Here is a 27,597-nt window from a genome sequence, read left to right on the forward strand (position 1 = left end):
TATAGGATAACATCCATCTCTAGTATTAGCACATAATGCTAAAACACGTCTGTGTTTCCGCTTTTTACAAAGGCTACTGAGATGCTGGTCCACAATGCACAGAATCTCATGCAGTCAGTGAAGGAGACAGTGAGAGAAGCAGAGGCAGCCTCTATCAAGATCCGCACGGATGCAGGGTTCACTCTCCGCTGGGTCCGAAAGACACCTTGGTATCAGTAAAGTGAGGACTAATTCCTCCTTTGATGCCTTCTGTCCTGCCTTTTAGAACACTGAAGTCTGGTGGACTAAGGGGATGACGTATAGAATGAAAGGACAAATTCTGAACCTGACACTCATGGACGATGATGAAAAACAGCTTATTGTTACTTTATATATATATTATGAGTTCAAGTGTCACTGATTGCTTTGTCCAGAGCTGTTTTTATTTTTATTTTTGCTGTTGTTCTGAAGGTTTTTTTTTCTTGGTCCCTTTATCTCTCACCACTGTGTTTAAAAAGTAGGATGACACAGGATGAAGATTTTTTGAATATATATTTTTTGGTATGTTGGGTTTCCAGAATGTATCCAAATTCCAGGTATATATATTTTTTGCATGAAGAGTTTTTTTTTCTATTTTGTATTGAAGAACTATGGCTCGACCTCTTTGATGCCTCTCTCAAAGAATCTTAAGAGTTCATTAAGTTTACTCTTTAGTTTTGAGAGGGAAATTTTTTCTTATTGAAAATGTATATATTTATATTTCCTAATGCTGTCTGCACCTGATTGTCGTAGTCAGGGTGTTTGGTTGACACAATTAAACGCGCAACTCGAGAGAATATTTTTAGCTTTACTCTTTACTTACATACTTGAGCTAATTGTATTAGGTTATATTTCACCTTTTCATGGAGCTCTTGTTTAGCTTATATTTACAGAAGAAGGGTTTCGACTTATTTTGCTGACTTTTTTTTGTTTGATGCCTCGCATATTGATGCCAAAGATTTTGTTAGTTGTCAGTTATATAAGCTTAGCAGTGTCTGATAAAGGTACTATACAACTTTAATATATTTGGGCTTTACTAAACATGAAGAGCTCTGAATTTTAATTATTTCTAAAGACTGTAATCACTCTAAAAACTCAACAATCATTATTATTTTGTTTGTGTGTGCGTGTATGTGCTATGAAAGTGTTTTATTATGGGAAGAGTGTTGTGCCAAGTTTCTTAAGCACAATTCATGCAACAGTTGATCTGTTTTCTCTGGCAATTGGCAGAAAAAAACATCAAAGCCAGTCTTTTTTGCAGAACTGAAATCGTCACTAGCTGTACTTTTTCACCTGTGTGGTTTGTTCATTTTTTTAAACTTAAAAGGTACACTAAGTAAAGTTTTATGCTAGAAAATGAAAAAATAGATTACTTCAAACAGACATTTTGCTTCCACAGTTCATTTAATAACTGCATCTTAGCAAAAATAGTTTTCTCATTTAAGGGAAATATGCCTGTAGTCCTAGGTAATGGCTAGATGTGAAGGTACACAGGCATCTTTGAACTGGGTGAATCTGTGGCGGTCACTTGGAAATTAGTTTTACTTTCTTCAGTGTAACAAGCTATGTGATGCAACTAAAATCCATTAGTGTTACTTAATGCCCCCTTTATGATGCTGTGTATTGTGTATTATGAAAATATGGGTAATTATTATACATGTGGCTTGTTTATATTCAAATTCCATAGTGAAAAATTTCTAAATTCCAACAGGACATTTCTTGCAGCAGCAGCCAAGTCATGGTTCAAAAGTATCAGATTGGCTGTATATGAAAAAAGAGGACTAGCAAAAATAATAGCCAGACCAAAGGTCTGCATTGCTTATCACCTTAGCCTGTGATCTTTAACAACTGAGTCAGTCATTTTGTTTTAAATGCACACAGCTAAACATTAACCAGAAGATGCACTGCCTAGTTATAAGCCTCATTTCTACAATTACTGTATACATTTAGAGAATGAATAGTCCTTAAAGTAGTGCCTCATTGTGAGTGTTTACAAGGCTGAATTTTCTATGTTTGTATCAGCATGTTTCAGGTTCAGAGATATACAATATATGAATGTACATATGACACTACTGCTGATTTGGTTTTATAGTGTCCCCTAAAGATCTGCTGTGCCTCAGATTAATAAAACTATTCTTGACTTGAATGTTTTATTTGATTATCTGCAATCATCAATTGTCCAACCCATGGACAACATAAACTGCTCTGAAACATTCTATAGTATTAGCACATTAACGAAGCATAGAAATGGAACCTTTCCATTCATATATGGCCGGTCTCTTAGACATGGATTAGGCCTAGAGTCTTACGTTTAGGCTTAGGCTTAATCTGTGTCAGAGAAACAGACCCATCATTTTCCAAATTGTTGCTGTCCAACTGTCAAATATCATTTTTTGTGTCATTTCAATATGGTGGATATACTTTACATTGCATCAAAATTTCATGATGAATAGATAGAAATGCTGGGCAAAAACTGAATTACAATACAATAATTTACATTAAAAGTAAAGAACATTTTTGCATTTTTTTTTCTTTTTGAACTGCAATTTTTACATTTCTGAACTGCATCGATATATACTTAGTTATCAAAATATTCTCCCATAATATCTTTTGTAGTAAAGATATTTTGGTAACACTTCACTGTAGGGTAGTGTTCATAAGCATATGTAACACCAACATAAACTCTTCCTGACAAATTACATAAACCTATATAAGCATTTATACACACTTCCAGTAGCTGTTATTCGTCATAAAGGTTTATTTGCCAAACTTGATATCAGGCTGATATAACATCTCTCAGGTAACAATTTTTTTTTTTTTAATGACATTTTCTGGGGTGAAATGACAAAGACTTAGCATTCATCACAGTGATATTATGCTGATTATATGACACAGCTTGCCAAGGCAAGCTGGTTCAACAAAAGTGAGCATTTTCTGCAGCCCGTCCATAAAGTGAGTTACAATTTGCCATTTCTAACATTTAAGCTCATAACACATCATCAGCATTATTTCAGTGTGATATACACTGAACTACAAAGTCAGTTGTTATGCCATTTCACCCAAAAAGCTCAGCATGACAATAAGCTTAAACCTACACAAACATTTATCAAAGCTTGTAACAAGAGGCTTTACCTGTCATAAAGGTTTTTTTTTTAACTGACATAACCTATGCGTGATCACACTGATTTTTTTCTGACATTGGTTTAAGTCATTTTTTGGGGTTAGATTTCATATGTTATGACAACTGATTTTGTAGTTTAGTGTATATCACAGTGACATATTGCTGATGATGTGACAGCTTAAATCTTAGAAATGGTTCAATGAAACTCGCTCTACCTAAGGGCTGCTGAAAATTCTCACTTTTGCCAAATAAGCCTGACTTGGCAAGCCATGTCATATCAGCATGACTTTGTAGTTTCAGTGTATATAACAGTGACAAAGACAATATGTGACATAGCTTAAATCTTATAAAAGGTGAAACTCACTTTACATGGCACATGGCAATAGAAAGTTCTCACTTTTGTTCAACCAGCCTAACTGAGCAAACAAGCTCACTGTGCATCATTGTCACTGTTACATAACCCTACATTCACCCTAGAAAGTCCCATAACAGAAAAAAATGCACCAAATAAAATGCCAACTTGACACCAAGGTGGGCAAATGCAACTTTTATGATGAGTATCTGCTAGAATAAGCATTTATAAATATCTATGTAGGTTTAGATCAGCAATCATGAAGGACTTATTTTGGTGTCATCTAGACTTATGAACACCCTCATAGAGTAAAGTGTTACCAATATTTTAAAATATTTTACTTGTGTACTTATGTGTACTACATAACTAGAATGTCAATAGAACAGTGAGAAGAAAAATCACACACAGACCATTATTTCCCAAAAATGTTTATAAATGACAAGGCATTGAGTTTATATACATATTTTCAAACACAATTAAGGTATTTCCTTAATTTGCCTACTTCTATATCTTACAAAATAAGATTGTGTCCCTTGTGAGTGTGCAAAAACTCTGCAGAGAGTGACCTAGATACATGCCACATGGTTGCAAGCCTAGTTAACAAGTGAGCAACTAATTCAGCACCTTAAAATGGTGACTGGAAAGTTAGTATTTGCAACTATGTATATGTGGCGTATCTCAGCAATTAATTCAGCCACCTCCTGATATTTTCTTCCCATCTGAAAACTCCAATCAATATATGTCTGCTGCTGGCCTCTGTACTGTGGCATGCTTGAGTAACAGCATAGGCAGGGTTGAATGCCTTCTGCATATGGCATAGCTGTGCTTTTAAATAAAGGCCTCTTAAACTCTTCAAAAGGCCACTTAAGATTTGTGCAATGTGCCTAAGTAAGGTATTTTAAGTTTCTTAAATACAACCTTGGCAAAGGCTTGTCTTCAATTATGCACTAACACAATTGAAAATATATCTACTATTATAATTAATGTAATCTAATATTAATCAATGCACAGACTGTATGAAAAGTGACTTAAGTGAAATGTCTTGCTGTACTTGCGGCCCTTTTCATCACTCATCGGTGACAAAAAAGCTAACAATACAGTAAAGCTTTCTGGAGTTTCCCACAATTTAAAACAGGACAGAGTAGAACATTAATTCTAGTACAAGCGGATCAACTATTACCCTCAGTAAATCATTATTCATCTTAAAATAAAAAAGGAATGTTTTTCATCAAAGTAAAAGAACTCCATACAAGGTCTGTCAATCTAAGAAGGCCTTCATGGCATGCTAATTCCCAATTTTTCTTCCCTGCAGCAAAGCTTAATACATTGGCAGCATGAAATAATTAACAGATTTTTTTGTAAAAAGTGATGTGTCAAACATGAGATGGCACTGTCAATACCTTTTTTGGCACACTGATGATTCACACCATTTACAGACAACCTCAAGTTCTGACCTGGAACTTCCCAGCTTTGGTTACATATTTTACACCTTTGAATGGCTTGTACTTCTCCACATACATGTCCAGTCGATTCACTTTGAGTCCTGTAGGGCACAGAGACGAAGTCACATGGCAGGCAAGAATTTTCTACAGTCATTTCAACATTTAAGCATGAGGGATGCATTAATATTGTTTTTTTCAGTCCAAGTACATGTTCATTTAGTACTTATTGATAGTGAGTCTGATACCATAACATAATACCTACTTAGAATTAAACAGTTATGGGTGTGATTTTGTGTAACGTATCTTAAAATTAAATAATTACAATGTAGATTATTTTAAACAACGTGCATTAGCTAGTTATACTACATTAGTTACCTTGGATTGAGTAGCAATGCAGTAGAGAAGAGCAAGTTTTGTAGAAAAGCTCTTCTGCACAGCTGTAAATAAAATATGATTCACAGTTTTGTTCCTCGCCTGTCTGTTTTAAGTCTTTGTAGTACAGTGACAGCAGGAATCATATTCGAGGAGTTGACATGTTGAGGTTTATGTCTTCTCAGAGTCGTTCTGTTACGCTGGTTGAGCTGTAGTTGAATGCCTTATGCTTTAGAGTACTTGGGCACACAGTGTGTTATTTTAAACGAATCAGCTTTATTTGAAATTGTATGCACACAGAGCTATCCATAAGGGCTGTGTTTCACGTAGCATATCAGACAGAGGGTTTTTGTACAGTGTGAGTACATAAATTTCAGGCTTTTACAAACATTGTACAGTGTGAGTCACCAAAGAACAAGATTTCAAAAATCACACCCTGCGTGCCTGAGCACTGAGAAAACACACACTGATAAACTGAGCAGCACTTCCAACACTGTGCACTGACGCTAAAGCCAGGCAGAGATGCACAGTGTGCCAATAGTCTTTTTACAGCCTATTGTAAATAATCCCAGTATTAACGTTTTTATCTCGCTATTCTAGTCAAGCAGAGCTAAATTGGTATATATGGACTTCAGCAGCAAATGTCTTTTTCGCCTCCATCTTGCTAGCCATATTGGGGAAGTGGTTGTGATTGTGTTTGTATGTGCAAGCACATATTTAAACTGATCAACAATATTGTGTTCGACTGTCATGGAGTCAATAAACACTCCTCTCCATGCGCAGAGCCTTCTTCACTGTGTTTGTTTATTAGTGAGGCAGTGTAGACTCTGCTTACATCACATGGTATCAAATAGTATCAAAATGCTGTTATCACTGAATTTTTGGGAGTACATGTAAATGAGCATGGTATTGGACTGATACCTTATACCAGTATTGGTATCAATGCATCCCTATTAAATATATAAATATATGCTTTGATATATTAATGTAAAACAACAAATAAACCGTGATTTAATGTGATTTCATTCTTCCTACAGGAAGAAACAAAACCTAATTCCCAAAATGGTCATTTTACAGGAGAAGGGAAAAAAAACCTTCTGAACTTGTAAAGGAATTTAATGTAATAAGACTTTTTTTCAAGTAATTTTGGACCATTTGTATTGGTACAATCATCACAAAATTTTAAAATGCAAATGGTAACCAGAGTTATGCAAAACAAGGTTTTTGTGCAACGACAATGACGTAAAAACAAACCAAGAAACCGCAAAATAAGTGAATTTGTACCAATCAAATGATAGCATTTTAAATGCTAAAAATGATTTGGAATACAGTTTAAGTTTTTCTATTCTCCTATAAAGTTGCTATTTCAGTTATAGTTACCATACCAGGCACAAGGTTTTATTATGCCTGTGATAAATTGCTAAGGCTAACCAATACATGGACCATACGATTTTGCAACAGCCTTTTTGTTAACCTACCAAGGCTTTGTTTTCAGCAGATAACAGCTACACCTGAACGGGAGTCCTTCACTTACCTGAGATAGCTAACTGCTGGATCTTGAGGTCGATGTTCAGGCTGGGATTTTCCTCTGGTTTAGGAGCTCCAGACTGCAGACTCAGACTTCCTTTTAAATTTGGAAGTTTTTGTTGGTTAAGTTTCCCAATGTCCCACACCAAAATCTATAGCAAAAGGAGAGTTACAGGCCTCTTATAGAATCTAAAGTCTTTTTGTCTCTCATAAAGACAACTCTTGGGAAACAATGAAAAGGCTTTGAGGGACAAAAAATTGATTTCTCAAGTTTAGAAAATCACATTCATTTCTGTGCTTCAGCAACACACTTAACCCTAGGCAAGCAAGCTCAACAGCACCCAATGATAACAGTTAAAGACAGAGTCCAAAGTAATATGTTTTAGAACTTAACAGCAAACTCAGTGTATTGGATTTATAGTTGTATCTCTTTTCTAGAGTGGTGCACTTAAAAGCTTTACCTTGGTGACTGGGTCATACGTGTAAGTGCCCTGGGTTGCCGTAAGATTGGCACTGAGGACTACTTTAGGCATGTGTATTGTGACGATCACATTCTCCACAGTCTTGCCCATGGTCTGCTTCGGACCCACAGTGATATCAACTCTCCCTGAGGACCCAGTCTCAAAGAAATTGATATTCTGCCTCACATACACTGGAATTGCTACCAAACTATAAAAGACAACAAATAAATAGTTATTCATTATACATGACACAAACAACAAACAATTGATTTTGACAATTACAATGGTTCATCTTTTTATGTACAGCAACTGTCGTGTCAAAGAATCGATCTTACTTTTGTGCATTCACGTGATAAGACATAAGTCGGAAATTTCCATCTGGGGGGATGAAGGAGAGAACTCTCTCAGACTCCCACCTCTTAAAACGTACACATGGATGGAAACTCACATCATCCAGAAGTCTGGGATTCTACAGCGGAATAACAAAAAATAAGACATAATAAAACAAAAAATGACATAAAAGATATAATCAATGATCACTGATGAGAGATAATATGCAGTACCATTAGACAATACTACAGAAATGACCAAAAAGTACAACGCTCTGTAAATGTAGCTTCATGAGGCAGATACAACAGCTGCACTCACCATGAATGACAGTGTGAGATCAGGCATTCCTGAGAGTTTCACACAAGCATCAATCACTCCCTGGATTTCAGCAAATACTGTTGTGCCTGAAAATGATTAATGATCCAAATACACATTGTGAACTTTTATGAAATGAGATGCAGAAAAAAAAAAGAAATGCACAATGAAGACCCTTTGATATCCAAGCTAAATCACACACTCACACATTCCATTAATGAATACAAAAAACATATAAAAAAAAAACAAACAAAATTCAGAAAAGTGTACCAGATTTATCCAGAATGGCATCAATCTCTTCTACCACATCAAAATAGGCCTCATTGTTGGTGTATTTTACACCTGCTCTCCTCCATGGGATTGTCGAGAGCTGTCCAGTTGGAAGAGTTTCCCCAACATTACTGCTGCCTGGGAGGAAAACAAATGAGTTTAAAAAATACAAAAATAAATATTTATGGATTCCAACAGCTCTTTGCTTATGTTCAGTCACAATATTAGATCTGTTTTCTACACTCACTGCTTAAACTCAAGACGAGCTACTGCCTTGTGGTCATTTATAGAAAAACATATAAATGTGCCATAGGTCCTCTACTATTCAGATTATTAGCCTGCCGGGAGTTATTATCCTGGTCAGTGTCTTTACCATTGTAGCTCCAATGATTAGTCATCCTGTGCTGATGGCTCTGCCAAGCCAGCAGTGATAACATATATAACATAAGCTTTGTCTGTCATTACAGAAAACCCTAAGACACAGCCAGAGATTATGCTAGTACTCATGCAATATTGCTCATGTGCTTGAGTTTTAAAAATATCGAACATTGTACTCGTACTCATGCATGACGACACACCCACACTATATATATTTATACACACAAAATAATATACATTTTTTGATAGGGTCCTACCAGTGATAGTATTGACCATAGAGCGCAGGATTGTGGGAGGTTTAATAAGTTCTTTCAGGATGTTGGATTCAGTCGCGAGGGGGAAACCATTATCAAGCATTTCTTCCAGGAGCTCATAGACTATTACCACATTATCCTTAATGGCAACTTCAGAGCATTCACCAAAATAATCCTGCATGACAAAAGACACCAATGGGTTAGAAAGCTAAGAGTTCCAGATAAACGCTTTAGTAACACACTCTTACACAGAACAACTAAATATCTAAAATACGTTTTAACACTTGAAAGTGCAAATAGCTGTTCATTAGATTTTCTTGTAAGTACCTGAAACATCTCAGCGACACGATGGAGAAATTCAATGACAAAAAGGGGAGGAACTTCTGTCTGGATGACAGAAACAAAGAAGATTTTCTCCCGGTAGATGTTGATAAGGTAGTGATGTGGAGTGCGGATGACAGGAGACACATTGTCAGGTTCTCCTGCCTTATCCTGAGCTTCAAAAAAGTAATCACAGACAGAGCGACTTATGACACTCTTCCAGTGTTTTTCCAGAAATATGTCGCCAGCGTTGTTAATCAGGAACAAACTGTGAATCATGTTGAGCTCTGTAGAAATAAAAATGAACTGGATTTCAGATATATGAACAGCGATAATTCATTACTTAGTATATCCTGCACCTGTTAACACAGAATCTGGTGTGTGCCTCATCCTTCTCTTTTCGGTATACTTTTGGTCTAAAGTACATTGTTAATCTCAACGCATGAGAAAAAGCTCAGCAGCCCAGAATTAACAGAAAAAAATGAAGTCAAACAGAAAAATAGAAAACACTACATGGAACTGAGTAAAACAAAAACAAAAAAACAACACCTAGATGTGTTTCCCCACACATATACTTAAATAAAGCCGTTAACAATTTTAAATACTCAAAACTTCTCAAATCCATTAAAAGCATGCTTGAAAGTTAAAAGATTTAACTACCACTTCTGGAATTCAGTCAGTCAATTTTTAGAACTGGACAAATAAAGCATGACCTACTGTACTGCGCAAACATAATTAGCTGTTTTATTATTTATAGCATACAACATATACAAGTAACGGCTTGAAAAGCATTTTATGTTAGAATAAATAGAAATAAAATGTATACAGTAAGTACATTTATGTATGTTAATGTGCTTGCTTAACCATTTCCAGACTTCTGCTTATGGCAGCCCAATGTTATTTGTAGTTATCATCCAACAGCTGGTTTGACTATCAGGTGCTTCACCGTACTAAATTAGGTTGCTGATGGTGAATTTGAACAAATCAGTACAAAATCTGGGGGCTTTGGGAATAAGTGGTGGTTGGTTAGTGTAGTGGTTAACACCTTTGCCTTCTATGCTGTAGACTGGGGTTCAGGCACCCTACACTATACCAATAAGGGTCCTTGGGCAAGACTCCTAACACCACCTTGGCCTACCTGTATAAAATGATCAAATTGTAAGTCGCTCTGGATAAGAGCATCAGCAAAATGCCATAAATGTAAATGTAAGTCAGGAACCAAACCTGTGTTTTTCTAAATAATTCATAAGATATCAACTACCGATTTTAAAAAAAGGGACATTTTGTTGCATTTTACTCTATTTACTTGTATTTATTCTAATGTCATACAGTGTTTTAGAGGAACAAAACACTTTCTGCCACGATAAATGGTTTTAAACAATTTGCTAAGACTTTGCATAGCACTGTAGGTCCCAATGAAATGATAATAAAGTAATAAACAATATTCGTAAACCATATTTCTTGGGAGGAACCCCAAATCACAGTATAATGTAATGGCAAAGAACGACTGACAGCTTGTGCTGTAAGTTTTTAGGAGTTAAGTCTTCCACTTTCCCTACACCTTCACAGACCCAGTTGAGGTGTGTTAGTGCTTTGGTGGTCACTCCACCTCAAAATGTTAAAGTTTGCTGACGAAGTTAGTTAGTTAGCGTTAGCTAACGCTAGCTAGCTGACAACCAGCTGTTAATGAAGATCTCGTGATGCTGCAGAGGAAAGGGAGCCTGAGGAACCTAGCCAGCCAGCTCTGTAATATGTCGAAACATGTGAGTAAATGTTAGCCAAGGCTCTACACGAGTAACAGCGACTTATGTATCAATGAAAAATACCTTTTTTCGAGCTGTCTTGATAACGAGAAGCTGCAAAAGTCCTCGCTGGCAATATGGCAGCAGTAGCGGCTCACGGAAGCTTGCTTTAGCTACAAACGCGCCTTCGCCATCTATTGTAGAAAACAGAGCAAGAAAATCCACTACTGACACATGCGACAAAAGCTTGAGTTAATCTGTATTTTAACGTTTTATTTAGTGGGTAGAGATGTCTTTTTGAAACTTACACAATAGTTTCCGAGCTATTTGTGCTCCGGCACTAAGTCGGGGCAGCTGCCGCTGTGTTTATCTCCTCCAGCGCTGCTCTCTCTCCCCTCTCTCTCTCGTTCCCGGCAGTTCAACCGAGGTGGCAGGGACGCGTTTTAGTGGACAGCCAGGTAAACGATGGCCACAGGAGAGCCCAAAGCAAAGAAAATAAAACTCGAGGAGAAGGAGAAGGAGCTCAGGTGAGCCAGGCACCCACGGCGGCTGCGGCTGTAGTCAGTCTGTTTCTGTTCTCCAGCGCAGCGAGTGTGATTGCAGCGTGGTGACTGTGCGCTTAAAATCACCACAGATTCGGATTCGTGTGCTCTGCTGTGTGTGCACTCCAACCGGTGTGTGTAGCTGAGACCCTCAAGAATGTTTCCACTCATTATTTTCTTGACAGTGACATTGTGCTGTGCTGCTGAGTAGCACTCTGTTTCTCTGCTAGGCACTTACGGCGATATTACTCTTCAACAAGTTAAGCTTGTTTTGGGAGACAGCTGCAGTCCTCTGCCCCTTTAAGTTTATTTAAGTCATGCGGCTGAGGCTGAGGCTGAGGTCTCGCTGGCCGTGGGAAATGTCAGCGGCGCCGTAGTTATTGTTGGACTTCTGGTTAACGCTAGCTATAGCTAGCGATATAACCTAGCACGCGGAAAGAGATTGCATCTCAAGATTGTCGATCTCAGTTTGTTAGCCAATTAGCAAATCTTAGATTACGTATAGGCACCACATTTAATTTCATGTGCATATATTCACCGATAATCGTAAGAGATGAGCTCGGCGTTTTCGCGGATATCCACGAGGTCGTTGGTCATGCAGGGTGTGAGGTCCAGAGGTAGTTACCGAGTCGGTGGAAATCCCGCGCCTCCACGTGGCTTTTTTGTTGTGTAACCTGCTTAACCGTGCAGAGCTCCTGTGACCAGACTGACATTAGCGTAGTGACTTAACCTAGCGCCCTAGGCGTTTCAGTGGGTCTTTAACATTAGCTCACTACAGACTCGGCCCAGTATTACTACTTACTCTCTGATGCACTGATTTAGGCTGTTAAAATATCCAAAGTGTTTTTTAATGCTAGGAACATTTTCTGATAAGGATATTAGACCAACAAACTATCCTCTCTATGCATGCCAATAAAATAAAGCATTTTCTAATAAGGTGATTTAGGTGATCACAATATACTATCTGTAGTTTTAATACTGATCACAGTATCTAATAGGGTGATTTAAGTTATCACTATATACTATCTAGGGTTTTGTGTAGGGAGCTACCTCTAAATATGCGCTACTGTAGATCGTTTAGACAAGTTAGCACAGTTCGTCAGATCACCGGCTTCAGGGGACTCTGCAGCGCACACACACACACACACACACACACACAGAGACAGGCAGCTCAGAACGAAACTAGGATAAGGGTGGTTCACACGGACAGTGTCACAGCTGTGCCACAACACCCCGCTAGCTATGAGCTGGAGAGGTGACCCGTTTAGAGGCTGCTTTGGCCGCGTCTCTGCTCCACGGGCAGCTCGATATGCGGTCATTTTAGTCAAATTACACGATGATTCCAGATGCACGTTTACTACTACGAGGCAGTTCAGTGACGTGGCTGACTACAAATCTGTAGTAGCACCGTTGCTCAGAGATTTTTGGCCCGTTCGAGTGATAGTAACAATGTTAGCAGCATTAAAAACCAGCCCGTATGCCCCCAGTGTGGTAAAAAGCGGGTGCTCACACTGATAACAGCCTCACGAGACTCGGCTTATTCGGCTTTAAACACAACCCCGGAGTCTATTCCCCGCCTTTTTCTCTCTCAGCCAATCAGCCGAGCAGGCTGGAGAGACACCGCTGTCTCAGTGAAGTATTGATACAGTGCACGCGCCGCTAGGAAATTCTGGTCTATATTTAAAACTCATTTGGATCTCAGTTAAGAGTCTCCAGCATCATCTCCGACTAGCAGCATGGCCAGGTAAGGGGCTACCTTGGGTCCTGAGAGGCTTGTCAGTTTTATTACCTTGCAAGTCATTAGGTAATGGGACTAATTCCTTCTCTTTTAATCAAGTCAGGTTGTTTGTGCTTCGAGCTCAGAATCTCACTGAGCTTGGTGCCTGGTCTTTTTATATGCTTTCTACGCTGAAACCAGCTACTGTAATTTGTAAGGCTTTGAATTATTTGGTGTTAATGTATGTTATTCCCATTGGCTTTTCAGAGTTGACTGCCATTGTTTTCATGCACCTGCATATCATATCCATTCTGAACATCTGTTTTAGAAGCCGCCTCACGTCTGAAACTCCCACGTACATCTGTGCTAATTCACATGTTTCGCTGCCAGGAACGCTGCAGTGTTTGTGCCTTCAAGGAACAGCCTTTTTATTTGACATACAAGAGAATGTGACCAACTGAGGAACTATTGTTTCACCATCTTTAAAAATGTTTAGGGTGTTTCACATCGTCATGGTATGAGATGTATTTCTGTGCACTATGTTTCCTTCTTAAGGGTTAAAATCTGGAATGCAAGGTACCTGATAAATCCTTGCTTTCCGAGCCTGATTTGAGTCAGCTTATTTTTGAAGATACCTGGGTCCAGACAACTCCAAAACAATTTCACAATCAGGGTGAATGAATGAGTTGTCACTGACCTGCTGTTTCTAGTAATGTATTGGTGAATGGTTGTTTGTAGATTGACTGAGTGCTTTCCTAATATGTTGCTGCACCATGTGTTCCTCAACCGTTATGGAAGTCGTTTCATGAGACTGGTTCTTTAAGATATATTGGCTGAAATGAAGTTCTATACCATTAGAAATGTGACTCAGCATCCTTTATCTAATGAACATCTGGAACAGCACGGCAAACGTCACTCTCTTCACAAGCTCAGAGCTTGCTGACTGTGCTGTGGTCAAATGCATTTTAATGTTTGTAACCTCTTGTAGCTTCATGCCTGACTGGATCCTCCATCTGTGTTCACTGCACATTTCTGCTGGGTGAAGTCCCACAAGATATTTAATGGCTGGCTAGCTGGAGTAACATACACTGGATTTTTTTTAGGCCATGCACAACTTATTTGCTGTATGCTGTTATATAAATGTGCATAGTGTACACAGTCATGCAGTGGAGGAATTAATAGCCACATAGTTTCATGTCCTACATGATCACATGACCATCAGCATTTTAGTACATTTTGTAATGGCTTAATCAAAAATCTGTTTGTCTCATTACAGTCAAAATGCCCTTTTTGGCATGGGAAATCCCCTACTTGACATCTGTGCTGTGGTGGACAAGGATTTCCTTGACAAGTAAGTCACATTTCCTTGCAAAGAAGCAGGTTTCACAGTGCTACTGTTGGAAGTGTAAACTAGATGTTTCAGCATTTAAACAGTGATAATAGAGGGAGAATGCTCAGTTCTCCAGCTTTATTTAATTACATCACATGTTGCATGTTAATAATGTCTCTGATGCAGATGTACAAATGTAAAATCTGACTGTACTCAAGTGTGAGAATTGGTGAAATTACAGTGAAATTTTTGTACTGCATAGATTAAAGTACTGAAAACAAAGTAGTAGTTTCACACTTGGAGACATGAGTAATTTTTAAAAACTGAACCTAGTTTATCTGCACTGGGAGGAAAAACCCAGTGACTCATGCTTGCAGTGTTGTCTGTGTGTATATGAGTGTACATCAGCCTCATGCTTTACTCTGCTTTTAAGAGGCTCCTGCATCTCCTGTCTTCAGGCTCATTTGGTTGTATCTTAAAGGAGGTAGCATGGGCAGACACCCTGTGGGCAAGAGGAAACCTCCTGTACTGACACGTAGGCCTATTCACAGGCCTACTATTCCAGTGCCAGTCATAAAACAATGCCTCTCTCCCTTTTCACCCCTCTCTATTACATAACCCTAAACACACTGCCAGTGGTGGTCTCATAGGTTAGCCTTATGTATTACTTTTTACTGTTATGCAGTCCATTTGACTTTTGTTCCTTTTGTTTTGCTAATTTCCCAAGTAGAACCGAGGAACTGTACATAAGTATGTGTATAAAAGCTTACTCCATCAAGAGCATTGGTATGTTTGTGTAATATCACAATCTCTGAGTTTGGTCCAGTATTTTATGTACCAACACGTCTTTATGTTATGAATTAAACATCAGTATTTCCATAACAGTTCTGTGATTATATTAATCACAGAATCAGTTAATACACTCTACCTAAGAACGCAAAGCTCAGGCTCGAAGGGTAGAAGTCATATACAACCTTGAGACACACAAGTCATCCTTCCACAAATGAGTTTAACTCTTGGGTACAACCGCAATGTTCAGTGTTGATGTGCTGCTGGAAACTGAAGAGGTGGAAAACAAACCCAAACTTTGCACTAATGATTTTTGTTTGTTGACTGCTTTCTGCAAGGCAGAGTCAAAGCATAGATTACCAAAGTGTAGCTGAAAGGAGCAGAGGCAGCAACACACATTTACAACAGATTAGATAGAACTAATAAAATGGGAAAATACTTGCATTTGAGTGTACATCCCAGTTTGCCAGTGAGATTCCAAAATCCATTAGGAAGACTCACAATCATGAACCAGTTTAACAAACGCTGTTGCTCAAAGTCTGTGACTTTCTGCTCTGTGTAGTGCATATTTCCTAAGCATTGCTCACTGCGCTAGCCCTTTACCAGCAGTGGCCTGCGTTCACTCTCTCTTTTTATGTGCCTGAGGGACTTTTCAGTGTTGTGCTCATATCTTGTATCCAGGGAAATGGAGCCATTTAGAGGCGATCTATCTGTGTGAGTTCTTTAAGGCCTCCAGTGAACTGACAGGGAATCAGCATGTAGGCCTTTAATCCTTTTGAAATGTAAATACCACCCTGATTAGACAAGCTTAGGTTAACTTTGTGCTTTTAAACATGCATTAGCGTACATAAAGAAGAAAACAGGAGCAAAGTTTTCCCATCATGCTGAATAAGGAAAATAGTTTCATTTAGGAATTGGCTTCATTTACAGTTATTTAGAAGATACATAATATACTGAATATACACTGTATACGCTACACCTTGCTTGCCGGTGTGCACTGTGTCATGGCATATTAATAACCAAGCCCTGTTCAGAAATTATAATGGAGAAATTGCAGGACTGAGTTGTTATTGCAGGCCTAAATCCAATATCTCCTCCTGAAAGCCTGCTTATGTCATTTTACGTTAACCTTATCTCAAGGACTGATATGTTTGCTCTGCACTGCAGTAGATATTTAGCCAATAGTACCAGTTTCTGAGTAAAGTCAGGGTAATCGCTGATCTGCAGTTTAATATGTCTGAAACTGCCCGTGTACAACACAAGTTACACAGACCTGCCTGTTATATTGTCAATTTTTTAACAGCCGTTTATACATATATATTTCCAAAAATCAACAGTAGTTACTGATCTATGTGCCTGTGCTCATATTTTCTGTTTTAAACAGGTATGGCCTCAAGCCCAATGACCAGATTTTGGCAGAAGACAAACACAAGGAAATGTAAGTTCTCGTTCTCTATTTGCCCTGAATTGCAGTTCAGTCTTCAGTAGTGGGCTTGGGCTGGTGTGCTGCCATTAGATCTTTCTAGTAGAGTAAAACGATCCTTTCCACAGTTTTATCTGGTAACTGTTTGTTGATTTTCTAAGTGAAAATAAGTGACCGTGCTTAAATATTTAGTGCACAGTTTCTATTTATTTGAGTTTAACATATTGGAGAAAAACCCAAGATATTAAATGCACAGTAACATTTGCACAGGCCACATTTAATGTTTTCACCCCCCCCAAGATGTTTTGCAAATAAGCAGTAATAGTGCATTAAAATGTGCAGAAATGTGTTCTGTGTGGAGAATTGTATTATTTTGACTTATAAAATCAACAAAGCATGTATACAAAAGTTACGACTAAATGTGAACATTTTTTTTTTTAGATTTGACTATTTATAATATAATATTTGGCTAGTATGTTTTTAAAATATTAAAATTAACAGCATGTCATTTATTATTACCCCCTCATTTTTGGTCAAGGGCATTGTGGGATATAGAACATATGGCACTTAAGAGAGCCAGTGAAACAGGTGAAAAAAGTGAGAAAGAGAAGCATAAAATTTATTTATGTAGTAAAAACATAGCAAACGTGAATGTTTATACAAAACAGTGCTATGATATCTGAACCAGACAACACCAAAGAAAAGCACAGAACAGAACAACCATGCTTTCTTGACCTTGGACAAAAAGTATGAAGCTACAAAAACAAAATAAAACAAAAGCTAATTACTCCACATTTCCCTGACCATTCATCTAAAGCATGTGAGGTGGCACTCGCCCTTTGACCTAGTGAACCTGACGGAGTACAATCCTATGTGTTGTCTGTTTGACACCCCAGGTGGTCCTCTAACCACTCTTGTGAGCTAAAGCTGGGAAGTGTGCTGGCAAGAATCATCCAACATAAGCACACCCCTAACACAAGAGACAAAGTCTCCTGTAAACGAAGTTAGGGAGTGTGCTGGTGAGGCGTCCAACATAATCACACCCCCCACATAAGTGCTGCAGTCTCTTGTAATGATGAGTTAGAAGCGTGCTGGTACAAAACAAAAGTGCCACCACAACCCACATGCTTTAGTAAACCAAATTAAGGAAAGTACCGGCAAAATACCCAAACAACGGCATATCCCTAACAATAGAGAGTCAAAATCATCAATCACACAAACAGCTACAGAACAGCACAGTGTGTGCTGCCAGTGTTTTCTCCATTTCAGACATCCTGACAGCAGCTTTTAAGGCCTAGACTCCTCCTCCAACTGGGGAGAGACACACAAACACAAAACATACCAGACTCTGTATTTACACAAAACATGTATACAGAGCAACCAAACTGATCGTAGAATTAAATATACTGTCTACAAGAAGTGTATCAGTCTAGTGTGACATCAGCTACTGCTGAATATATGGCTGCATCTATAAATGTATCATAAACTATGGTCACTTCGTTCCTGCTTATTGTCCAGTGTATGATCTCAAGAGATTTTAGTCCTGAATATCAAAGATGCATGTTTGTAAAGCTGCTCTATAGTAATTGGGCAGCCTGCTTCTTTCACAGCTTTGCCTTTATGTTCTGAATAAGGCACTTTGTATATACTATGAGAGACATAAACGTAACTTGACATTGTGCAGAGCTTGTATGTCTTGTATGTAGAGGGTCTTGATGTTGATTTCGGACTTGGTTTTTATATAATAATACTTACGCTAGTTACAGGCTGGCTGTGCCTGAAAAATTAACACAGTGGATATTTGTCAATTGTCCCACCCACGTGACTGCGCAGTATGCAGTGGCTATTATGGCTTGTTTGCTTTCACACCTACATGGTCTAATTTCCCACTTTTCCTTCTTGCTTTTTATGGATTAAAAGCTCATTACATGTAGCATCATTGTGTTGCTGGTTCTGTTAAAATGAAGTTAAGAAGGTTTCAATAGTAATAGGCTTGTATCTGTTTTCTAAATACAGACATTTAAGCTTTAAGGAAGTGAAATGTCTAGTGGAGAGATCAGTTAAGAGTATAGCTGATGAAGCCGTTTCTGCGAACACAACTAGAGCAACGAAAGGAAATGTCCTGAATAAGTAGTGTTTTCTAGATTCATGTCTGTGAACCTGGGTCTGCACCACTTTTCTGTAATCAACTGTTTCTTCCGCTGTGTATATTCTGAATGCTGAAGTGAATGGCAGAGAAATCTGCTACAGCGTCACAGTCTGAACTGACCTGACCTTTTTGTCTGTCTCTCTAAGTTATGTAGTTATGAAAGGGACTGGAGTGTGGGGCACATACTGGACCCTTCCAGTTTAACCATTAACAAATGAAAGCACATTGATTCACACATTGATCCCACTGCTCTGCCGTTGGCTCTGGGAGTTGTGATGCCTTTTCAACTATTCATAGTTCACATTGACCTTTTGACTTTTTGCCAGCTTCGATCTCATCTATGATCTCTATAAATAACGGTAATTATCAGACACACTCTAGCGACTGGGTGAGCCGTCAGGTACCTAGAGTTTGTACTGTACTGGGAAAATTTGCTTTTAGCTGCAGGGCATCAGCTGGAATCTATTACAAGAGCCTCTAAAACTTGCTGGTGTCACTCGGTCATTTGAAACTTTTAGTCTCTAATTTCTTGCAGACAGCCCTGATTTAGTTGAGTTTAACTTTCCCTTTTCCTTTTTATTTCATTTTCTTATTATTTGATGCATTCTTTTATTTTCTCAATTCTATTACTGCTTTTATGCATTTGTTTTTATCATTTATAATCTTATGACTTGACTAGGCAAACTAATATTTAAATCAATCTTAATTGGTTTATTATCTTGGTTTTATTTTGTATTTCTCCTTTTTAATCTAATTTTCCTCTCAATTCATTTGGCATTTATCTTGTCTGTGCTTTCTTTTAATTTGATATAATTGGATAATGTTCAATATTTGATGTTTTATACTACCGTTCAAATGTTTGGAGAACAGTGTATACAGTGTGAACATTACAAACTGTTTGCTAAAAGACATTTTAGATGTCGTCATTTTAAGTATTGTGTGAACAAGACATTAAATAATAATGAACTGTAATTATCTATTTACATTAATTGTCAAGTTGTCTGCCTGGTGATTTGGCCTCTACTTTTCAAATGGATCAATTCTGAATATGTAATTGTAACTTCTCAATGCTATACAGCTTTCCTAATCAGTTTAAAATCCTCTATGACTCCATTCATCATTCTGGACACCTTTCTATAATTTTGTAATTTGTATTGTTGACTTTCTAGTCTTACTAATTATTTGAAAGCTGTACAAGATTTGCATATTAGTTGATTTATGTAAATATTGACTTCTTTCTGAATTCTGCTTTAAACGATTGGAGATTGGATATCTGTGGTAGAAATTTTAAGCATTGTGCTAGATTCAGCAAAAGCAAACAGGACAAGAGAACAGGCAGCATTGCAGTATTGATGTTCAGAGCAGTTGAGGCTGAAACTGCAGTGTTTTAACAGTGTTGGGAAAGCTGTGGAGAGACTGTTGAAAGTGAGACACTGTACCTTCCTGTTTCAGCAGTGTATGAGCTAATCCTCAGGCGCAGCACAACAAATGTGCGTTCATCCACTGTGTGCAGCTGAAATAATGGGCTTTGTTTCAGGCTCTGCAGGAGATACTCCAGGCTTTGCAATAGCAACGGTCCTGGACCCACATGTATGAAGAGCCTTAGATTAAGACTACTGATCTTGAATCAGGAACACAGTCATAAAGCTGTTACATCACGAGTCCCTCTGTTTCCATGCTGAAGCACTGAACTAGGAAAGATATTCAGCAAGAATCACGATAATTGATGTTACTTATTTGGTGTTGGATGATATAGCAAAGTCTTTGGGTACCACAGTTACACTATATGTACAGAAGTATTGGGACACTTGCACATTACAGAAATTAAAGGAGCTTTTATGACATTTCATTCTAAATTCAAAGGCATTAATATTCAGTTGGTGCCCCCCTATGCAGCTATAAAAGCTTCCACTCTTCTTGGAAGCTTTCTACAAGATTTTGGATTGTGTCTAAGAGACATTTTGCCCAGTCATCTAGAAGGCCATTTGTAATGTCAGAAACTGATGTTGGACAAGAGGGCCTTGCTCACAATCTCCGTTCTAGTCCATCCCAAAGATGTTTGATGGGGTGAGGTCATGGCTCTGTGGAGGTCAGTCAAGTTCTTCAACGTCAAACTCTTCCAGCCTATGCTTTTATGGACCTTGCTTTGTGTACTGGGGCATAGTCATACTGGAACAGAAAAGGTTCTTCCCCAAACTGTTCCCACAAAGTTGAAAGCATACAATTGTCCAAAATGTCTTGGTCTGCTGAAGAATAAAGATTTCCCTTCATTGGAACCAAGAGGCCTAGGCCGACCCCTGAAAAACGACCCCTAATAGCACTGTCCCTCCTCCAACAAACTTTACAGCTAGCACAATTTAGGCAGGCGGGTAATGTTTTCCTGGCATTCTCCAAACCCAGACTCACCCAAGCTTATCCAGATTGCCAGATAGAGAAGCATAATTTGTCATTCCAAAGAAAATTTCCACTGCTCCAGAGTCCAGTGGTGGTGTGCTTACCAATCCATCTGATGCTTGGAAATGAAGGCTTGCATGCGGCTGCTCAGCCATGGACTAAAGCTCCTGGTGCACAGTTTTTGTGCGCCAGGAGTGTGCTGATGTTAATTCCAGAGGAGGTTTGGAACCCTGCAGTTATTGAGTCAGCAGAGCGTTGGTGACTTTCATACACTATGCTCCTCAGCACTCACTGACCCCGCTCTGTAACTTTATGTGGTTTGACACTTCATGGCTGAGTTGCTGTGGTTCATAAACACTTCTGTTTTTTTAATAATACCACTCACAGTTGATCATGGAATATCTGGTTTTGTGAGCTGACTTGTTGTACCAGTGGTATCCTAATACAGTACCACGTTCAAATTCAGTGAGCTCTTTAGAACAACACATTCCTTTACAAATGTTTGTAGGTAGACTGCATGGCTAGGTGCTTGATTTTATGCACCTGTGGCAAATAGACTGAAAATACCCTAACTCAGTGGTTAAGAGGTATGTCCCAATACTTTTGTCCATATAGCGTATATTACATTTTGATGAAAACAGTGAAAATAAGTTAACACATCTATAGCGAAACCACTGCACATTTTAAAGCAAGCTTATGTAAGTATTGGTATTTTTTGCAACTGGGGTCTTCCTAAAGTTGCAGAGTGTAATTCACTTTTATATCACTGTCGTAAATACAAATCATGCTTTGAGCCCCTGTCATGTGAACATGCATTTGTACAGAACCTGCAAAGACAACATCAGAAGTTAAAAAAACCAACAACACAAGTAAGCCAGCTAATAAGCCATTATTTACCAGTCCAGCAGGAAGAAGGCCAACCCTGTCTTTTTTAGCTTTCGCCAGCAAATAAATTCTAGTCCAAGATTTACTGTTGTCCAGTCTCTTGCTCAGTCACTCTCTTTCTCTTCCTGACTTCCTCGAACAGCATCTTCTTCTGTCTCTTTGCAACCTCTGCCGTGATGTTCACACTGGGAAAACTGAGAAAGCTTCTCTTTATATCTAGCTGAAGAGCTGTAGTTTTTGGTGTGTGATATGGTGCATTACACAGTTCTCACAAGAGGTACATATTGCTATAGCAGCCTGGGTCAGCTTCCTTACTGTGATGTATAATACGTGTGGTTAGTGGTCTGAAGCACAAACATGTGTGACCAGATGCTGCCTACTCACTGTTACATGATGATATTAAAACTTTTGTAGATATGCTCTCCTGTCCGCTTCACTAGAGTCCTAATCTCTCAGTGCAGGCTGTAGTAGATTTCGCACTGCTTACACTTGAGTAGGGTTTGCTTTATTAATAGGCTTAGCAATCGGCTAAAGGTTTTGAGAAAGAACAATGGTGCTTTGTTGAGTGCACATGGTGACTTTGGTGCCCACAAGATTTATGAGGTTAGTTGACTTAAAGAGGACCAAACACAGTCAAGAAATTCTGCTTTGTCATGAAGCGAATATGAGAAAGGGGCATATAAGCGCATCCTGTGGTGATGAACTCTGACACCTCAGGCCTAGTCTTGATGAATTCTGTATTAATGTGCACAAGAAACACTTGAATCTGTTGTCTTGAAGGTTTCAGAGCATGTCAGAACCTTTCACCCCTTTACTTATTTAAAAATAACATTTTGAAGCATCATTTATGTGCAAAAGCAGAATGGAAGGATGAAAATGGCAATTAGCAAATATTGCCTTTCTCTTGTTCCTGTTGTTAACTTTGATAATGTTGCGTCTTTGATAATGAGTTTGTCATATAGCTTATACAAAGTTGTATCTTCTTTAGCAGTAGACTAACCGTAAGAGATAAAGGCATGACAAAGCATATTTACTTAGTCAGCCATAACACTGAGCAACATATTAAAGATGGCAGATATCCAGCGTTTGTATATATCTTGTTTTTATCCCCTTTGTTGGTCAGTTTGGTCAGAGTTCATAATTCAGATTGTCCCTTTCATAGATCATTAAAGAGTAACTAAAACCATAACTGCTGTAGTTGCAACACCTGGCACTCTGGAGCACAGCTGGTGGACAAATGGTTAACTGTTTATTATTGAATGAATCAGTTACAAATGCCATCACAAGTAGGTGTAGCATACAGAGTATGGCGTACAACCTTTAAATCGGTGTTTCCTCGACCCCGATACTGCAGGCAAACTGCCCTGCACTTCTTAGGGTTTTCCCTCCTCCAGACACACCTAAACAAACTAAAGTTCATCAACAACCACTTTGCAGGGGTGTCCAGTCTTACCCTCAAAGGGCTGGTGTGGTTGCAGGTTTTCATTCCAACCAAGCTGGAGCTCACATGATCAGTTGTTTGAAGACTGACCAGTTGAGTTGTGCCACTGTGGCCCTTTGCACATAAGATTGGACACCCCTGCCTTACTGAGTTGAAGTGGGTGTGTTTAAAGCAGGGAAAGCAGTAAAAGTGCCTCCAGGGTCAGTGTTGGGAAACACTACTCTAAACCTTTTAACCAGTAAAATAAATGTACTGTTTATGTTGATCTAGTTGTTGTCAACTTGTCCATCTAGTCTAAAAATAACACTTTAAAGTGCTTATGGTTCATGAGTCTCTGTAAGTGAAGTTTATAGTGGAACAGGCTGATCACAATCTTGAGATTTTAGCTGATGATTAATCGCCATATTAACAATTGTGGTTAACAGTTGAGTTTTCCTTTTTGTTAACTCTATGCAGCTATTAAAGAAAATCTAAAGTGGCTAATTGGATATTTCTTTCTGGTGAAACCTTAAAGGGTAATAAGGGTTTGTGCTGTAGGAGTCATTGTTTGTGTTGGGTACCGTTCGACCCCCTCATCATTCGACCCCTTCCCCCATTTCAAGATGTAAATTGCACAAATATGGTCTCAATTTTTTGTGCTGTTAAAAAAGAAATGCTAGAGCTACATTATAAATGTTTCAAACCCAGCCGCCCCCCATATGTAAACTGCACCAAAATTAATTTGTTTGTGCTGCTAAAATAAACATTTGTGCTAGTTAAATTCTTAAGTTATTAACCAATAAGGTTTGATGGGTGATGGGTCACTTAGCCTCCATCAGCAGATAAATTGCACCAAAGCAGTCTCAAACATTTGTGCAGTTAAAAGAAATGATCCGTTTTATTTGTCAAGTAAAGGCTAAAAATATGCATTTGTAAGTGGTCATTCAGCCCTCTTTCACCACCAACTAAAGGTAATGCTTAAAACAAGTTATAAATGGACACAGTTTAAGCTTGAATAAACATTATTCACCTCTTCCCACTAAAGGTGATATAGCACCAGCCAGAGGTTAAACTTTGGTTGCTTTGCCTAAGACCCATAATGGAATCCATTGAACCATTTAATGTTTTCTGCTGGCTTTTTTTTTTTTTAATTGGAAAAAAAAAAATTGATGACAACTAACCTGCATTCTGTTTCTTGCAGCATATGATTGTGGGAGCTAACAGCTGCAGAAAATAATTGTGATTGGGTAGGTATTTAGTAATTGTCTTCACAATTATATAATAGTTGTGATCACAATTATATCATCATTGTGACGGGTCTGTAGTGGACTAGTACAGTGTGCTGTTAGCAGGTGTTAAAGGGGTGCATGTACATGGGTGTGTGTGTGTGTGTGTGTGCATGCTGCTGGGAAAAGCTGGCAGTAAATAGGTTAAGTTAAAGTTTGCGGCATTTGTTAGAACTTCTTGTCTTGCAGAAAAGTTTTTAAAAAATGCGTTCAAAGACTGCAGGTCATCATGTGATATTTTATTTTATTTTATTTTATTTTATTTTATTTTATTTTTGGTGGGGGGGGTACCATTATGGGTTTGGTTCTGTCTACTGCTGATAGGTCATCATTCAACTGTCCATTTAAGTAGATAAACAGAACAGGCAGACCTGTTGAGTTCAGCGCTCACCTTAGTTTATACATCTGACAGCTCTTTGTCTTTGCACAGTGAAACAGGATGTGAAGGCCAGAGTTTACAGTACAGTTCCTTAAGATCTGGTTTTACCACATTTATACTTTTGGCTTTATTTGAAAGAATATTTAAGGTGCAAGTAATTTTATTTGCCTATTTTGCTACTTATGTTTTTAAGAAAATGCTATGATGGTGAAATCTCATCCATATCTGCATTTTATTCAATTATTTATTTATTCTGTTATTTCTTTTTGTTCAAAATTTGTCGCTGTTTGCATAAAACATTAATTATTTGTTAGAAATCTCTAAAGGAATAATTCTGTGAAAAATCGAATTTATTTTTTTTTTTCAGTTTTCTAATTGCTACAGATGTAGCTGATTGACTAAAGACATGTTTTGTGTCCACATTTTTGTTCTTTGGCAATCAAAAAAAGAGTTTTCACCAAAATATTCCTTTAATGAATAAACTTAAAACTTTGAATTTGGCAGCTGTCAAAAACGGCTCTGAAACTCAATTTACAGTAATGGACTTTTTTTTTTTTTTTACTTTCTAGAAAAGCATTTGCCTGGAGAGATTTTACACAGCTCACTTAACATAAATGAAGATGTGTTTTATGCAGTGATCATTGGACCTTAATGGAACATCTCCATCTTATGACTTCAACTCTCGGTTGTTGGGACACGTTGCACTTTAGTGAAGAGAGCGTGCTAGTTTTAGTGTTAAAGTTCAAACAGGAGGTTAAAGGTTTAAGGGATGCGGCGGGCTGAGGCCTCTCCTGCTCTGGGCTGGTTTACACAGCTGAAGGCTGTATGCCTCTCTCTGCAGTGTGCTCTTGTGTTTGAGTGAATCCCAGCAGTTTATTAGTTCCGTATGAGCAATGTCTAAGGATAAGCGCATGAGCATGGGTGTGTTCATCCTGACGACAATGCGGCGTATTGTCTGGAAAGCACAGTGATGAAGTGTCTTATTTTCTGCCCATGTAAGAGCACTGTTCACCTCTTATAATGTGCTGTGGAACCTTAATCATGCTCGCCTGACTTTAGGGATGCAAATTAAGCTAAATGTAACTTGACTGTAAAACTTTTACCAGGTACTTTGCCTCGTCTGTGTGTGGCTGATCTGAGTGGAGGTCAGAGTTCAGAACACTGTGGGCTGGCTGTGTGTGTTTCAGCGGCATCGCATGTAGGTTAAGTGTTAAGATTTGTGGTGAAACACACAAATTCTCCACACGGATGGTTACTTGTAACTCTCTTTCTCTCTGACACTGTCTGCAGGAGGTCTGGGTGCTGTTTCATTACTGAGAGAACTGCACATCTGCCTGTATCCTGTTTTAGGAGGTCATGTTTATGTATTTATATAGCGCTTTTTACAACAGGCGCTGTCACGAAGCAGCTTTGTGGAAAATCCAGGCCCCAGTGAGCAAACCAAGAGTGACAGTGGCAAGAAAAATCTCCCTAAGCTCAAGAGGAGGAAACCTTAAAAGGGACTCAAAAAGGGAATCCATCATCCTCTGGTCGACTAACAATAGCAAAACAATTACATGATTTTACTGTTACTTTACTTTACTGTTACCTTAAACAACCATAAGTACTTAAATGGTGCCAAAAAAGGTATTATGATACGGTATTGCTAATGTTATTGGTCATGTTTTTGGTGCTATATAGAACCCTTTTCTCTGTCAATCTGTAAGAACCATTTCCGAGTGTGGAGATCCATATTATGATGCAAAGAGCTCTTAAAGAACCATCCTTTTTAAGAGTGTATAATATTGAATATAGAGGAAAAGAAAGGAAGAAACCAGCCTGTCATTGGACAGGAATATTTAGATTAGCCAGTGATAACAAATGACTGCTATTAGTGGCCTATCACAGTAATAATGAGAGAGATCTATGAAAATCAGTCACTGTTACAGGTGAAAACCAGTGACTGTCTGGAACATATTACAGTGAGAATGACAGTTAAATTCATGAACGGGTCATATTGACACTACAAAGCTGGTTTTTCACTTCTGCATGACTTTAAAGTACTATGTCAGTGAATGCTTCTTATGGTGAATGACAGATAATGTTAGGGTGCAAAATTAAGGCACCGAGGCCAACCGTTGTGGGATGTGTCTTGAAGCCATATTCTCTTCTTTCTTTGTAGATTTTTTTGAGCTATTGAAGAAAATTTGAAGTACTGCCTTTAGTGCAGAATGTACATTTAAATGAGATTTCCACCAATTTTCTGCATAATTTTTGCATGATTAAATAGTTGATGTAAAGAGTTATTCAAAGTGTTTTGATGTGAAATACTCCATTGTAGAAAACCTATATGACCATCTTGTGTAATAACACAATAATAATAATAATGACAATAACAATA

The 27,597-nt window shown here is 38.3% G+C and overlaps 3 protein-coding genes across 8 annotated transcripts in view; 2 read left to right on the plus strand and 1 right to left on the minus strand.

Moving 5' to 3' along the window:
* The window catches only part of vcla (vinculin a), a 61,031-nt gene extending 58,867 nt beyond the window's left edge, over positions 1 to 2,164 (plus strand). For all 4 annotated transcript variants that reach the window (XM_017696542.2, XM_017696543.2, XM_017696544.2 and 1 more), the window contains one exon: positions 73 to 2,164. In XM_017696542.2, the coding sequence (XP_017552031.1) occupies positions 73 to 219 (147 nt within the window). In that variant the 3' untranslated portion in view covers positions 220 to 2,164. The remainder of the gene's footprint in view (positions 1 to 72) is intronic.
* Positions 2,165 to 3,903: 1,739 nt separating this feature from the next.
* Positions 3,904 to 11,350, minus strand: ap3m1 (adaptor related protein complex 3 subunit mu 1). The gene is made up of 10 exons (XM_017696546.2): positions 11,212 to 11,350; positions 10,988 to 11,097; positions 9,168 to 9,448; positions 8,844 to 9,015; positions 8,209 to 8,346; positions 7,942 to 8,027; positions 7,629 to 7,762; positions 7,294 to 7,501; positions 6,840 to 6,984; positions 3,904 to 5,034 (listed from the first exon to the last, which is right to left on the minus strand). The coding sequence occupies exons 3-10, from the start codon at positions 9,438 to 9,440 to the stop codon at positions 4,934 to 4,936; spliced, it is 1,257 nt and encodes a 418-aa protein (XP_017552035.2). The 5' UTR covers positions 9,441 to 9,448; positions 10,988 to 11,097; positions 11,212 to 11,350; the 3' UTR covers positions 3,904 to 4,933.
* adka (adenosine kinase a) overlaps positions 11,292 to 27,597 on the plus strand; it is a 172,271-nt gene continuing 155,965 nt past the window's right edge. For 2 of the 3 annotated variants that reach the window (XM_017696547.2, XM_017696550.2), the window contains exons 1-3: positions 11,292 to 11,430; positions 14,439 to 14,513; positions 16,666 to 16,719. In XM_017696547.2, the coding sequence (XP_017552036.1) occupies positions 11,369 to 11,430; positions 14,439 to 14,513; positions 16,666 to 16,719 (191 nt within the window). In that variant the 5' untranslated portion in view covers positions 11,292 to 11,368. Of the gene's footprint in view, positions 11,431 to 13,048; positions 13,190 to 14,438; positions 14,514 to 16,665; positions 16,720 to 27,597 lie in introns of those variants that run through there. The other variant, XM_017696549.2, reaches the window with a different exon arrangement.

The sequence above is a fragment of the Pygocentrus nattereri genome, chromosome 5 (genome assembly GCF_015220715.1).
Source record: "Pygocentrus nattereri isolate fPygNat1 chromosome 5, fPygNat1.pri, whole genome shotgun sequence".
In the NCBI taxonomy this organism is placed as follows: Eukaryota; Metazoa; Chordata; class Actinopteri; order Characiformes; family Serrasalmidae; genus Pygocentrus; species Pygocentrus nattereri.